General features: G+C 54.2%; 1 protein-coding gene across 6 annotated transcripts in view; it reads left to right on the plus strand.

Annotated features, from left to right (window-relative positions):
- The first annotated feature begins 496 nt into the window (after positions 1 to 496).
- The window catches only part of STK25 (serine/threonine kinase 25), a 33072-nt gene continuing 18281 nt past the window's right edge, over positions 497 to 15287 (plus strand). The window contains exons 1-2 of one of the 6 annotated variants that reach the window (XM_043491590.1): positions 497 to 775; positions 5264 to 5388. In XM_043491590.1, coding sequence (XP_043347525.1) covers positions 5359 to 5388 — 30 coding nt within the window. In that variant the 5' untranslated portion in view covers positions 497 to 775; positions 5264 to 5358. Of the gene's footprint in view, positions 892 to 5263; positions 5389 to 11108; positions 11330 to 15287 lie in introns of those variants that run through there. The other 5 variants (XM_038416096.2, XM_038416097.2, XM_043491592.1 and 2 more) reach the window with 5 other exon arrangements.

A 15287-nucleotide genomic window follows, 5' to 3' on the forward strand; every position in this document is an offset into this window, starting at 1 on the left:
TGCACTGCCCTTGCCTCCAGGCACCGGCTCCCACAGCTCCCATTGGCTGGGAACACAGGGGAGGACAGCACACAGAGCCCTCTCCTCCTTCCTCCCCTAGGGGCCATAGGGACGTGCTGCTGGCCGCTTCCGGGAGTGGTGTGGCGCGGGGCCAGGACAGGTAAGGAGCCTGTTTTAGCCCCACTGCGCGCTGCTGCCACCCTGGTGCCCTCTGCACCCCAACCCCCTGCCACACCCCAACCTTCTGCCCTGAGCCCGCTGCTGCACCTTGCACCCCCTCCTGCACTCCACACCCCCTGTCCTGAGCCCTTCCTGCACACCACACCCCTCCCATACTCTGCATTTCCTCCTACACCCCAACCTCCTGCTCCAATCCTACATTCATTGCCCTGCATGCAATTTCCCCACCCAGATGTGGCCCTCGGGCCAAAAAATTTGCCCACCCCTGCTCTTGGACCAGGCAAGGTGCTAGGGTATTACTCAAGTCTGGGAAACAAGGAAGGAAGGCCTCCCCGCCTGCTGGGGGCTGTAGTCCTCGCTTCCCCCGGAGGCCGATGCACTCTCGCCGAGCAGGAGGACTAATGAACTACAAGTCCCAGAAGCCTCCATTCTCTCCCGTCCCGAGCCTATCGCTCCCCTTTGCCTGCCGGGTATTGTAGTCCGTAGCTTGACTCCGCCCTGGCGGGCGGCTGAGAGAGAACTACACGTCCCAGGAGGCTGTGCGGCGTGCCTGTCCCTTCGGTGTTGTTGCGTCTGCCCCCGCCGCTGCTGCTGAGTTCGGTGTCCCGGGGCAGGGTAGCTCCCATAGAAACCGGCTGCGCGCGGGACGAGAGCTTGCCATGGAGTCCCTCTGTAGGGGGTTCTGAGCGCGAGGCCCCGGGCCGTTGTCAGGTGGGGCTGTCAGCAGCCTGGGCTGGGGCAGCCCCGCCTGGCCGCAGGGCGCTGGGCACGGCGGGGCGGGCAGGCTGGGCACTGGAAGGGAGGGGCGTCAGGGGAGGGTATGAGCGGGAGGGGGCAGGCTGGGCCGAGGGGTGTCGGGGCAGGCTGTGAGGGGGCGGGGGCACGCTGGGCCAGGGGAGGGGTGTGGGGGCAGGCTGTGAGGGGGAGGGGGCACGCTGGGCCTGGGGAGGGGAGGGGTGTGGGGACAGGCTGTGAGGGGGAGGGGGCACGCTGGGCCTGGGGAGGGGTGTCGGGGCAGGCTGTGAGGGGGAGGGGGCACGCTGGGCCTGGGGAAGGGAGGGGTGTGGGGGCAGGCTGTGAGGGGGAGGGGGCACGCTGGGCCTGGGGAGGGGAGGGGTGTGGGGACAGGCTGTGAGGGGGAGGGGGCACGCTGGGCCTGGGGAGGGGTGTCGGGGCAGGCTGTGAGGGGGAGGGGGCACGCTGGGCCTGGGGAGGGGAGGGGTGTGGGGACAGGCTGTGAGGGGGAGGGGGCACGCTGGGCCTGGGGAGGGGTGTCGGGGCAGGCTGTGAGGGGGAGGGGACACGCTGGGCCTGGGGAGGGGAGGGGTGTGGGGGCAGGCTGTGAGGGGGAGGGGGCACGCTGGGCCTGGGGAGGGGAGGGGTGTGGGGACAGGCTGTGAGGGGGAGGGGGCACGCTGGGCCTGGGGAGGGGTGTCGGGGCAGGCTGTGAGGGGGGAGGGGGCACGCTGGGCCTGGGGAAGGGAGGGGTGTGGGGGCAGGCTGTGAGGGGGAGGGGACACGCTGGGCCTGGGGAAGGGAGGGGTGTGGGGGCAGGCTGTGAGGGGGAGGGGACACGCTGGGCCTGGGGAAGGGAGGGGTGTGGGGGCAGGCTGTGAGGGGAGGGGGCACGCTGGGCCTGGGGAGGGGAGGGGTGTGGGGACAGGCTGTGAGGGGGAGGGGACACGCTGGGCCTGGGGAAGGGAGGGGTGTGGGGGCAGGCTGTGAGGGGGAGGGGGCACGCTGGGCCTGGGGAGGGGAGGGGTGTGGGGACAGGCTGTGAGGGGGAGGGGGCACGCTGGGCCTGGGGAGGGGTGTCGGGGCAGGCTGTGAGGGGGAGGGGGCACGCTGGGCCTGGGGAAGGGAGGGGTGTGGGGGCAGGCTGTGAGGGGGAGGGGACACGCTGGGTCTGGGGAAGGGAGGGGGGTGGGGGCAGGCTGTGAGGGGGAGGGGGCACGCTGGGCCTGGGGGGTGTCGGGGCAGGCTGTGAGGGGGAGGGGGCACGCTGGGCCTGGGGAAGGGAGGGGTGTGGGGGCAGGCTGTGAGGGGGAGGGGACACGCTGGGCCTGGGGAGGGGAGGGGTGTGGGGCAGGCTGTGAGGGGGAGGGGCACGCTGGGCCGGGGGAGGGAGGGGTGTGGGGGCAGGCTGTGAGGGGGAGGGGACACGCTGGGCCTGGGGAAGGGAGGGGTGTGGGGGCAGGCTGTGAGGGGGAGGGGGCACGCTGGGCCTGGGGAGGGGTGTGGGGGCAGGCTGTGAGGGGGAGGGGGCACGCTGGGCCAGGGGAGGGGTGTGGGGGCAGGCTGTGAGGGGGAGGGGGCACGCTGGGCCTGGGGAGGGGAGGGGTGTGGGGACAGGCTGTGAGGGGGGAGGGGGCACGCTGGGCCTGGGGAGGGGTGTCGGGGCAGGCTGTGAGGGGGAGGGGACACGCTGGGCCTGGGGAGGGGAGGGGTGTGGGGGCAGGCTGTGAGGGGGAGGGGGCACGCTGGGCCTGGGGAGGGGAGGGGTGTAGGGGACAGGCTGTGCGGGGGCGGGGGCACGCTGGGCCTGGGGAAGGAGGGGGTGTCGGGGGCAGGCTGTGAGGGGGAGGGGGACACGCTGGGCCTGGGGGAAGGGAGGGGTGGTGTGGAGGGCAGTGCTGCTGAGGGGGAGGGGGAGCACGCTGGCCTTGTGGAAGGGAGGGGTGTGGGGGACAGGCTGTGAGTTTGGGGAGGGGAACACGCTGGGCCTGTGGGAAGGGCCAGGGGTGGGGGCAGGCTTTGAGGGGAAGGGGGAGCAGGCTGGGCAGGGGTAGCGGGTGTGGGGACAGGCTGTGAGGGGGAGGGGACACGCTGGGCCTGGGGAAGGGAGGGTTGTGGGGGCAGGCTGTGAGGGGGAGGGGGCCACGCTGGGCTGGGGAGGGGAGGGGTGTGGGACAGGCATGTGAGGGGGAGGGGGCACGCTGGGCCTGGGGAGGGGTGTCGGGGCAGGCTGTGAGGGGGAGGGGGCACGCTGGGTCTGGGGAAGGGAGGGGTGTGGGGGCTGTTTGTGGGGGCGGCTGTTGTGAGGGGGAGGGGGGGGGACACGCTGGGCCTGGGGAAGGGAGGGGTGGGTGGGGGCAGGCTGTGAGGGGGAGGGGACACGCTGGGCCGGGGGAAGGGAGGGGTGTCGGGGCAGGCTGTGAGGGGGAGGGGGCACGCTGGGCCTGGGGAGGGAGGGGTGTGGGGGCAGGCTGTGAGGGGGAGGGGGACACGCTGGGCTGGGGAAGGGAGGGGAGTGGGGCAGGCTGTGAGGGGGAGGGGGCACGCTGGGCCTGGGGAGGGGAGGGGTGTGGGGACAGGCTGTGAGGGGGAGGGGACACGCTGGGCCTGGGGAAGGGAGGGGTGTGGGGGCAGGCTGTGAGGGGGAGGGGCACGCTGGGCCTGGGGAGGGGTGTGGGGGCAGGCTGTGAGGGGGAGGGGGCACGCTGGGCCTGGGGAGGGGTGTGGGGGCAGGCTGTGAGGGGGAGGGGCACGCTGGGCCTGGGGAGGGGAGGGGTGTGGGGGCAGGCTGTGAGGGGAGGGGGCACGCTGGGCCTGGGGAGGGGTGTCGGGGCAGGCTGTGAGGGGGAGGGGACACGCTGGGCCTGGGGAGGGGAGGGGTGTGGGGCAGGCTGTGAGGGGAGGGGGGCACGCTGGGCCTGGGGAGGGGAGGGGTTGGGGGCAGGCTGTGAGGGGGAGGGGCACGCTGGGCCTGGGGAGGGGTGTCGGGGCAGGCTGTGAGGGGGAGGGGGCACGCTGGGCCTGGGGAAGGGAGGGGTGTGGGGGCAGGCTGTGAGGGGGAGGGGACACGCTGGGCCTGGGGAAGGGAGGGGTGTGGGGGCAGGCTGTGAGGGGGAGGGGACACGCTGGGCCTGGGGAAGGGAGGGGTGTGGGGCAGGCTGTGAGGGGGAGGGGGCACGCTGGGCCTGGGGGGGGTGGGGTGTGGGGACAGGCTGTGAGGGGGAGGGGACACGCTGGGCCTGGGGAAGGGAGGGTGTGGGGGCAGGCTGTGCGGGGGAGGGGGCACGCTGGGCCTGGGGAGGGGGGGGTGTGGGGGCAGGCGGTGAGGGGGAGGGGGCACGCTGGGCCTGGGGAGGGGTGTCGGGGCAGGCTGTGAGGGGGAGGGGGCACGCTGGGCCTGGGGAAGGGAGGGGTGTGGGGGCAGGCTGTGAGGGGGAGGGGACACGCTGGGTCTGGGGAAGGGAGGGGTGTGGGGGGCAGGCTGTGAGGGGGAGGGGGCACGCTGGGCCTGGGGGGTGTCGGGGCAGGCTGGGAGGGGGAGGGGGCACGCTGGGCCTGGGGAAGGGAGGGGTGTGGGGCAGGCTGTGAGGGGGAGGGGACACGCTGGGCCTGGGGAAGGAGGGGTGTGGGGGCAGGCTGTGAGGGGGAGGGGGCACGCTGGGCCTGGGGAGGGGAGGGGTGTGGGGACAGGCTGTGAGGGGGAGGGGACACGCTGGGCCTGGGGAAGGGAGGGGTGTGGGGCAGGCTGTGAGGGGGAGGGGGCACGCGGGGCCGGGGGAGGGGTGTGGGGGCAGGCTGTGAGGGGGAGGGGCACGCTGGGCCTGGGAGGGGTGTCGGGGCAGGCTCTGAGGGGGAGGGGGCACGCTGGGCCCTGGGGAGGGGTGTCGGGGCAGGCTGTGAGGGGGAGGGGGCACGCTGGGCCCTGGGGAGGGGTGTCTGGGCAGGCTGTGAGGGGGAGGGGTGTCGGGGCAGGCTGGCCTGAGGGGAGGGGTCAGGTCAGGCTGGGCACTGGGGAGATGGGTCCAGGCTGGGCAGGCTATTAGGGGAAGGGTGGAAGGCTTGGCACTAGGGAGAGGGGGCCAGTGCAGGGCTCTTGCAGAGCAGCATCGGAAGTGGAGGTGGTAGGGGACGTTCAGGACATTGGCACTGTTCCTTCCTGTTTAAACCAAGTTTCTCATGTCTTTGAAACATCCAGGGCTGTTTTGCTGATGTGAGAAGGGGTTGGTGCTTTGGGAATGGGTTGGGAAGATCACCCTGAAGTAGTAGATAAAGGAGGAGGAAGCATTTTGGGGAGCAAGCTAGACTCCAGGAGTTCCAAGTATAGCAGCTGTATTCTTGCCCATCACAGCTGTTTGGTGGCTGAAATAGCACTGCTCCATCCCTGTGCAACAGGACCCCAGCCACCCGGTTTTACAGAAGTGGATGTCTTAGCATCTTTGGGCCATGGCTCATCTGAGGGATTTTGCTAATGAGGTAGGTGATAAGAATTTGTTTGTGAAACATTATAAAAATCCTCAAGGCAAAAATCTTTTAAGAACTGTACCGTTATTTACCAAACTGGGAACACCCTGAGTGTGTTCTCAACTGTGCTCTTCTTATCTAAGTGATTGCTGTCATACTCCCTGATGATATCAGACTTTGACACTGCAAGAACAAGGAGGCAGGAAGCATGAGACTGGCATAGATACAGTACCTCCCTAAATATAACTGTGCCCTCCTTAGGGAAGTAGGGAGTATTTTTCTCTTGCAGCATTTGAGGGGAAGCAGGATAAGAAATGGGACAGACCCACAAAGTCTGAGTTATAGAATGACTGCCTCCTACTATAATAGACTATACGTACATCAGTAACATCCACAGTGGGCATCCTGTACTAAGTAGATGGAGCCTGTAACTTTGGAGATGGATGAGAGGCTGTCCTGTTTGATGCTAAATTATACATACAAAATGATGGGTTCTAAATTAGCTGTCACCACTTAAAAAGATCTTGGAGTCATGGATAGTTCTCTGAAAACATTCGCTCAATGTACAGTGGCAGTCAAAAAAGCTAACAATATTAGGAACCATTAAGAAAGGAATTGATAATAAGACAGAAAGTATCATAATGCCACTATATAAATCCATGGTATGCCCACACCTTAAATACTGCATGCAGTTCTAGTCATCAAAAAACATATTAGAATTGGAAAAGGTACAGAGAAAAGCAACAAGAATGATTAAGGATATGGAACAGCTTCCGTATGAGGAGAGATTAAAAAAGACTGGGACTGTTCAGCTTAGAAAAGAGATGAGTAAGGGGGGATATGAGAGTGGTCTATAAAATAATGAATGATGTGGAGAAAGTTAATAAGGAAGTGTTATTTTTCCTCTTCACATAACACGAGAACCAGGAGTCATTCAATGAAATTAATATTTTAAAACAAACAAAAGGAAGTACTTATTCACACTACACACTGTCAGCCTGTGGAACTCATTGCCAGGGGATATTGTAAAAGTCAAAAGTATAATTTGGTTAAAAAATAATTAGATACAATCATGGAGGATACATCCATCAATGGCTTTAGCCAAGATGGTGAGGGACACAACGCCATGATCTGGGTGTTCCTAAGCCTCTAACTGTCAGTATCTGGGAATGGACAACAGGGGATGGATTACTTGAAATTGCCCTGTTCTATTAATTCCCTCTGAAGGCACCTGGCACTGGCTACTGTTAGAGAAAGGATAATGGGTTAGATAGACCATTCATCTGACCCAGTTTGGCCATTCTCATGTGAAATGTGTCTTATATATAAGCATGCAGCAGACGAATTGATGAGCTGTTAGATGCAGGCGCTGCGGAGGTGAAGGCTCCTGCATCAATGTGTAGGGACAGGTAAGAAGCTTGCATTAGATGAAGGGGTAGTGGACTAAGGCTGAAGGAAGTTAATCAGAAGCAAGAAGAGTAATTTTGACTTGGATCATGAATAGCCAGGGAAACTGGTGGGGTTGTTTGGCTGGATTTAGTTGTTGCAAGATTGTATCTGTGAATATTGACTCCAAAGTTGCCAGTATAAATTATGCCTAATCTTTCATTATTGTAGTCTGCATCAGGGTTTCTCAGCCTTTTCCATATCATGACCCCATGTTCCAACAGAATCGTAGAAGTGTAGGGCTGGAAAGGACCTTAATAGATCATCAAGTCCAGTCCCCTGCACTCAAGGCAGGACTATTGGATAACTAAACCATTACTGGTAGGTGTGTGTCTAACCTTTTCTTTAAAACCTCCAATGACAGAGATGCTATAATCTCCGTAGGCAATTTGTTCCAGTGCTTAACAAATTAAAGAGTGTTCTGGGACTCCCTTCCACCTAGCCATAGAATCATAGAATCATAGAATATCAGGGTTGGAAGGGACCCCCCAGAAGGTCATCTAGTCAACCCCCCTGCTCAAAGCAGGACCAAGTCCCAGTTAAATCATCCTAGCCAGGGCTTTGTCAAGCCTGACCTTAAAAACCTCTAAGGAAGGAGATTCTACCACCTCCCTAGGTAACGCATTCCAGTGTTTCACCACCCTCTTAGTGAAAAAGTTTTTCCTAATATCCAATCTAAACCTCCCCCATTGCAACTTGAGACCATTACTCCTCGTTCTGTCATCTGCTACCATTGAGAACAGTCTAGAGCCATCCTCTTTGAAACCCCCTTTCAGGTAGTTGAAAGCAGCTATCAAATCCCCCCTCATTCTTCTCTTCTGCAGACTAAACAATCCCAGCTCCCTCAGCCTCTCCTCGTAAGTCATGTGCTCTAGACCCCTAATCATTTTTGTTGCCCTTCGCTGTACTCTTTCCAATTTATCCACATCCTTCTTGTAGTGTGGGGCCCAAAACTGGACACAGTACTCCAGATGAGGCCTCACCAGTGTCGAATAGAGGGGAACGATCACGTCCCTCGATCTGCTCGCTATGCCCCTACTTATACATCCCAAAATGCCATTGGCCTTCTTGGCAACAAGGGCACACTGCTGACTCATATCCAGCTTCTCGTCCACTGTCACCCCTAGGTCCTTTTCCGCAGAACTGCTGCCGAGCCATTCGGTCCCTAGTCTGCAGCGGTGCATTGGATTCTTCCATCCTAAGTGCAGGACCCTGCACTTATCCTTATTGAACCTCATTAGATTTCTTTTGGCCCAATCTTCCAATTTGTCTAGGTCCTTCTGTATCCTATCCCTCCCCTCCAGCGTATCTACCACTCCTCCCAGTTTAGTATCATCCGCAAATTTGCTGAGAGTGCAATCCACACCATCCTCCAGATCATTTATGGAGAAAGCATCAAGAAAGCAACCCCCAGAGCTGCTCACTAACCCCAGACTGAGAACCAATGCTCAACATAAGTAGGGGTCTGTAGAGGGCCAGCAAGAATCTGTCAAGTAAAGAATGTTCACCCATGTTCAGAGATTGGCTTGTTGAGGTCATGAGCTGATTGAAGACTAAGGATAGACTTGAGAGAAGCAGGGTGTTCCAGCAAATAGGGCACTGGGTTGGGACTCAGGTTCTATTCCCTGGTCTGTCTCGGACCTTCTATGTGATGCTGAGCAAGTCAACTCCCATCTCTGTGCTTCTGTCCCCTCCTGTCCATTGTCTGTCCTATCTATTTAGATTGCAATATCTTCAAGGGAGGGCACTCACTGAGTTTGTACAGGACCCACCACAATGGGCCCCATTCTCTGGTGGGGCCTCCAGGCTCTGTTGTAATGCAAGTAATAACTTGTGGCTAAAGTTCACATCTGGGTTTACTCCCACTTCTGCTGCAGGCTTTCTGTGTGACCTTGTAAAAGTCTTAAGAGATTGTGTCTCAGTAATACGTCACTATCTGATAGCTGTAATGAGAACTAGTGTCTGGAAAGCACTCGGATAGAAGATTATAAAAATGCAAAGTATTTTTATAATAGGAATTTCCCTATTTAGCTGGACTGTAGAAATCGGTGAGACCCTCCCTCTGTGAATCAGCAGACAATGGAAAAACTGCACTAAAATGATACTGACAAGTGGCTTTCAAACATCTCCACATACAATACCTCTGGTCTGTTGCAAAAGTACTGATTTCCATTTGAGAACTGAAAGGTTAATATGTTACGCAAGGTATTGCTGCACTCCCTTAAACTTGATTCCCTCCTCCAGCTGTGGCATAGAGAAACCCTGAATATCTGCCCTCGTGGTTAGAGAGTACCTGACCCCCAGGACTGTACACAAGTAAAATACACTGGTGTTAATCTCTGGGGAGCCTGGAGTTCTGCAACCGCTTGTCCTTGTGCTGTAGGGTGTGGCATCAGCAGTGTTTACTTTCTAAATTGTTGTGGCATAGATGAGGAAGTCTTAACTACTGGCTTAAATCCATGATTCCCATTGTTTGCTAAATGGGAAGAGGGCCCAGGATAACGCTGAAAGGGTAGAGATGCTGTGCCCCCCAATTCTTGTATATGCATCTGCCCCAGATTGAGAACTCTGGCTTCTCTCATTGTATATAATCACCTTTGGGTTCCTTCACATCAGCCTGGAGCATGACTCCAGCAGGTGATGCTGTAGGCAGATCTGTTTAGAGGGCCAGGTGAACTACAGCAAAGCAGGGCTTTGCCTGGTATTGAGGCTCTTGGTTGGATATGAAAAGTTTTGGTTTCTGTATCTGCCAAATATGCTAATCTGTACTTAGAGCCTGTTCAAAGTGGGGACTTTCCCTTCTTCAGTGCACTCCCAGAGCTTAAAGGTGTCATGTCTACAACTTTTCACCTTAGCGGTAAGACCCAATAGAGCTGCCAAGCCTGGGTTTCTCACAGTGAAATGCTTGGGATTGCTGCCAAGTTGGCTCTTAAAATGCCGCTTTTCTTAATTCCTGACATCTGCAGTGATTTGCTTTGTTTAAAATGTAGCTACTTCAGTCACGATGGAAAGTTCCCCCACAGCTGTCACAATAGAGTGCCTTTCTCCCCCATCCGGCACGATAAATTGTTCTTTGCGCTAAGCTGCCTTGATATATAATTATCCTCCTCTCCCCTGAGATCAGAGTGGAATGTCCTTCCCTATTTCAAGCAGTCAGGATGAAATGTTCTTTCTTTCCCCTTCCCCCCAACAGAATCTCATAGGGCATTGTCTCCCTCCATCCCAGATTTCAGCGTGGTTGGCAGCTGCGGGCCTTGATGGATGCTAAGGAATTTATATTTGAGCTTTCTTTGCTCACTTTGATTGTGTTGCCTTGTGGTAAAGGATTCCAGGTGGGCTCTTGTAATGCACCATAATTAAGTTAGCCTGACCTGTGTTTGACTGCTCTCTGCGTGAAGCATGGGACAGTTCATTTCTTAGCATTGAGAACAGCATATAGACCGGTTGGCATTAAAATTGGTGATGTTGAGATTTTTCTCCATTCCGCCTCTCAGCACTGTGTGAGCACGTGCATGAAGCTTGCCTGCAAGCCAACTAGAACATCTGTGCAAAGGTTCAGCAAGTTGTAATGTGGCATTTCAAATAGAGTTTTTCTCTCACTATTACTTGTTGCTGATCATGGACCAGGATCCCATTGTGTTAGGCGCTGTACAGATATGGAACAGTATTACACAGGGGACAGCTGAAGAGACATTTCATTAACCTGGTGTAATCTCGCTGAGTTTCACTTATGTTACTGTGCCATAGGCTGGACAGAATTCTGTTGTATGCAATCTGAGCATGGACCCTTACTGTTCCTGTCATATATTGTGAGGTAGCAGTAGCTGCAAATCAGTAAACCTTTCCTACTGGGTAGTATTAGCTTATCTCAGAACTGATATGTCTGGGCTATCAGTACTTGAGTTATGTTTGTGATGTTGCACTTCATAATGTTTTTTGGAAATATGCTTATGAGGGTAAATATGATGTAACTGGAATATGCTGTATGCAAAAGGTCTCTTGTAAGGTATCATTACAAAGCTTATAATCTACTGAGTGTGTTTATCCTATTTGTATGTACGTATCATTCTTGTATCTGAAGCTAGAAATATAAAGTACAACTTTGAGGTATATTGTAATTATGCAAAGTGTGGGCCATTAATGATGGTTTAGAATCTTGATGGCTTCCATTGACTAGTACAATTGATTGTAAATGGCTCTGTTTACTTGCAAGCCTTCCTGTGTTTGTGTAAGCCAACCCAGGAAGAATGGTGGAATCATCTTAAACCTGGTGCTTTTCCATTTAGAAGGAGGGGTGGGAATCCAGAGAGACAAAAGATTCCCGCCTAGTGCCAAAGCTATGAAAGGGGGTAGACGAGAACAAAGGATGGTCCCAGTCAGAGAGAGCCCCTGCTTTTCACCTGAGATGTCTGCTGGAACTAACCAGGACTGTACCAGGGGAAAGGATTGGGCCCAGACTAGGAAGAAGTCTAGTCTGTGAAAGAAGCTTATTGGAACATCTCTGAGGGTGAGATTTACCTGTATTCAGTTTCTTAATGTATTAGGCTTAGACTTGTGTGTGTTTGCTTTATTTTGCTTGGTGACTTACTTTATTCTCCAAAGAAAAAAAAAGGGAGGACTTGTGGCACCTTAGAAACTAACAAATTTATTTGAGCATAAGCTTTCATGAGCTACAGCTCACTTCATTGGATGCATACACTGAATGCATCCGATGAAGTGAGCTGTAGCTCACGAAAGCTTATGCTCAAATAAATTTGTTAGTCTCTAAGGTGCCACAAGTACTCCTTTTCTTTTTGCGAATACAGACTAACACGGCTGCTACTCTGAAACCTGTCATTACTTTATTCTGTCTGTCATTACTTGAAACCACTTAAATCCTACTTTTTTATACTTAAACAAAAGTGATTTATCTCTCTGTGTTATAGAGGGCAAACAATTTATGAGTTTACCCTGTATATGCTTTATACAGAGTAAAACAAATTCATTTGGAGTTTGGATCCTATTGGGAACTGGGTGTCTGGGTGCTGGAGATAGGTGACCTGCTGAGCAGTTTTTGGTTAAAGTCTGCAGCTTTGGGGGCGTGGACCAGACCTGGGTCTGTGTTGCAGCAGGCTAGCACATCTGGCTCAACAAGACAGGGTTCTGAAGTCCCAAGCTGGCAGGGAAAACTGGCTCAGAGGTAATTCCAGTATGTCAGGTGACAGTCCCAAGGGGATCTCTGTGACCGAACCCGTCACAATGTTATTCCTGTTTCTGTTCTGTATAGGTAGGGTGAAGACGTGAGTGATCTGTTCCTGCATTCAGTCTGCATGCCAAACTCTCCTGGTCTCCAATGGGAGGTCGGTGTCAGAGTAACTGCTGGATTGGGCTTTTGAATTTTCACTCATTGGCAGAGTAACTCACTAAGTCATGGCTTCGCTGCAGCTGGGGGACTTGTACTGACTTGTTCAGAAATACATGTGAGAAACTTTTCATCAGCTCCTGGTGGTCTCATTTGGTCGTCCTCTCCTCAAACAAAGAAGGCTTGAGGCAGGCATGTGCCACTCTCAGACCTGGGCAAAGGGTAGTCTGTTACAAGTATGAGTGGTTCTTGGGTCTGCACTAAAGCAGCTGGGAACTTTGGAGTTTCCCATTCTAGGTGCTGACTTTTGTGTAACTTGATGAGACACAATTCCTGCCTACAGGAATTGTGCAGTCTCCCCACACCTTTGGCCAATACAGCAATACTCTAAACTATGTTATGTTTGTTACAGAAGCTTAGCCCCCTGCTGCCCACTTCAGTCTCTGCAGTGCTCATGAAACACAAAACTCATGAAACACATGAAAAACCAGAACTAAATATCGCCTGCCTGTTTTGTTAACAATGAGACTGGGATCTGGATCAGATCGCTGAGCCCACAACATACCCTTATCAGTCCCCAAACAACATTCTGCAATGGTTGCTCCAGTGTCACTTCATTAATGACTATTATTCATATGCATAAGGGCCAACCAAGGATGGGACCCCATTGTTCTAGGCAGTAAACAACCAGTAGTAGATGGTCCCTGCCCTGATGAGCTAACAGCCAGCCAGACACAGGATGGGGAAGGGGTAGAAAACACCAGCAAAGTGAGCAATGTGAGGGCAGCCAACTGCATGTTAGCTGCATGTCTTTCCCCCCCCCCCGCCTGTTTCAGTCAGACTTGATGAACAGGAGGGTATTGGTCCTGGCTCTACATCACAGTCCCCATTCCCCCCCCGCCCATCCCTTTATAGTGTTCTTTCTTCCAAGGTGCAGTGTTCAATATGGATGTTGCCCTCTGCCTCCATGAATGCTGATCACTCTTCAGACAGGAGGACCTGGGAGTGTCTGCACAAGGGACCATGTGGATAGTACTTCCCTTCCCTTTCTGAGCCAAGTATCCTTAATAGTCTGCTCCATCCCTCCTGGTGCAAGGGTAAGCTGAATCCTGCAGGTGCAGTGGGTTGCAGACAGCACATCTGGCCATTCATCAAGACTGTGGTCATGCTATCCTATAACCCATGTTCTCTAGCTTAGATCATCTTCCTTCCTCCACCCCACACTCCAGTCCTTGCTTATATTTCTAGTTTCTTTCACCTCTACTGCTCAATGCTGCAGTCCCTCCCCCCCCGCCTCCCCCATGTCCAACATATATTTGTTGAAAGTTCAGCACTGTTTGGGTGTTGCCATGATGCATGAGGATGTTTGGTATCTTAGATTAAAAAGCATATTAAAATCCTGTTCAGCTAGCTGAGTTTGCTGGCTGCCCTTGTCTGTTGCCCTGTGTGCAGATGTAATATTGTTGGGAAGTGTTGTTTATCTGCTGTGCCCGGTCCAAAGGCTTCTTAATATGCCCAATTGGTTTAATTATTAAACATAGAATCATAGAATATCAGGGTTGGAAGGGACCCCAGAAGGTCATCTAGTCCAACCCCCTGCTCAAAGCAGGACCAAGTCCCAGTTAAATCATCCCAGCCAGGGCTTTGTCAAGCCTGACCTTAAAAACCTCTAAGGAAGGAGATTCTACCACCTCCCTAGGTAACGCATTCCAGTGTTTCACCACCTCTTAGTGAAAAAGTTTTTCCTAATATCCAATCTAAACCTCCCCCATTGCAACTTGAGACCATTACTCCTCGTTCTGTCATCTGCTACCATTGAGAACAGTCTAGAGCCATCCTCTTTGAAACCCCCTTTCAGGTAGTTGAAAGCAGCTATCAAATCCCCCTCATTCTTCTCTTCTGCAGACTAAACAATCCCAGCTCCCTCAGCCTCTCCTCATAAGTCATGTGCTCTAGACCCCTAATCATTTTCGTTGCCCTTCGTTGTACTCTTTCCAATTTATCCACATCCTTCCTGTAGTGTGGGGCCCAAAACTGGACACAGTACTCCAGATGAGGCCTCACCAGTGTCGAATAGAGGGGAACGATCACGTCCCTCGATCTGCTCGCTATGCCCCTACTTATACATCCCAAAATGCCATTGGCCTTCTTGGCAACAAGGGCACACTGCTGACTCATATCCAGCTTCTCGTCCACTGTCACCCCTAGGTCCTTTTCCGCAGAACTGCTGCCGAGCCATTCGGTCCCTAGTCTGTAGCGGTGCATTGGATTCTTCCATCCTAAGTGCAGGACCCTGCACTTATCCTTATTGAACCTCATTAGATTTCTTTTGGCCCAATCCTCCAATTTGTCTAGGTCCTTCTGTATCCTATCCCTCCCCTCCAGCGTATCTACCACTCCTCCCAGTTTAGTATCATCCGCAAATTTGCTGAGAGTGCAATCCACACCACACATCAACTGAGGCACTCATTGAGGACCAGCTGCAAGAACCCGGTGAGGAAATGGGAAAATGCAACTGTGCTGACCTCAGATAAAATCTCAGTTGAATTCAAAGTTTAGCTAGGGAGTGGGTCCCTCATTGAGGTGTTTGTAGGTTAGTATGTATCAGGTGCTTGTTCTGAGAAGCCATGGGTGTGAAAACCCATACATCGTAATTGCTTGGTTATTTCCCACAAGTCACCCAGGATTTTCCAGAACCTAGACTTGCCTTTAAGAAAGCCCTTCTGATCACAAAGAGCCTTTTACTACTGCAAAGCAATGCAATACTTCTGAGTCTGCAGTTGGGCCAAATGAAATGGCATCAAAGAGTGATGCAGACTTCCCATCCACCCACATTCATAGTAATGAAGTATTAACTCTGAGGCCTAATTATGACCATTTAAATGCCAATATTACTCTGTGGGTCATCACATTAGAAGCATCCCAGTTAATGTGCTTATTTAGTGAGGCTGAATGTGCTTGTCACATCTGGACATGCCATTCATTTGAAAGGCTTGTCCAGAAGAAATACTCAGCAGCAGATCAGCTACTCTTTCGATGTATTCAGGTTTCTGGGATCCTTGCTGCTTTCCTTCAGAATGGAGTGGCGCTTACCTTGCCAACAGCAAAAGAATGGTGCACTCCA

Source organism: Dermochelys coriacea, chromosome 9 (assembly GCF_009764565.3).
Source record: "Dermochelys coriacea isolate rDerCor1 chromosome 9, rDerCor1.pri.v4, whole genome shotgun sequence".
Taxonomy (NCBI): Eukaryota; Metazoa; Chordata; order Testudines; family Dermochelyidae; genus Dermochelys; species Dermochelys coriacea.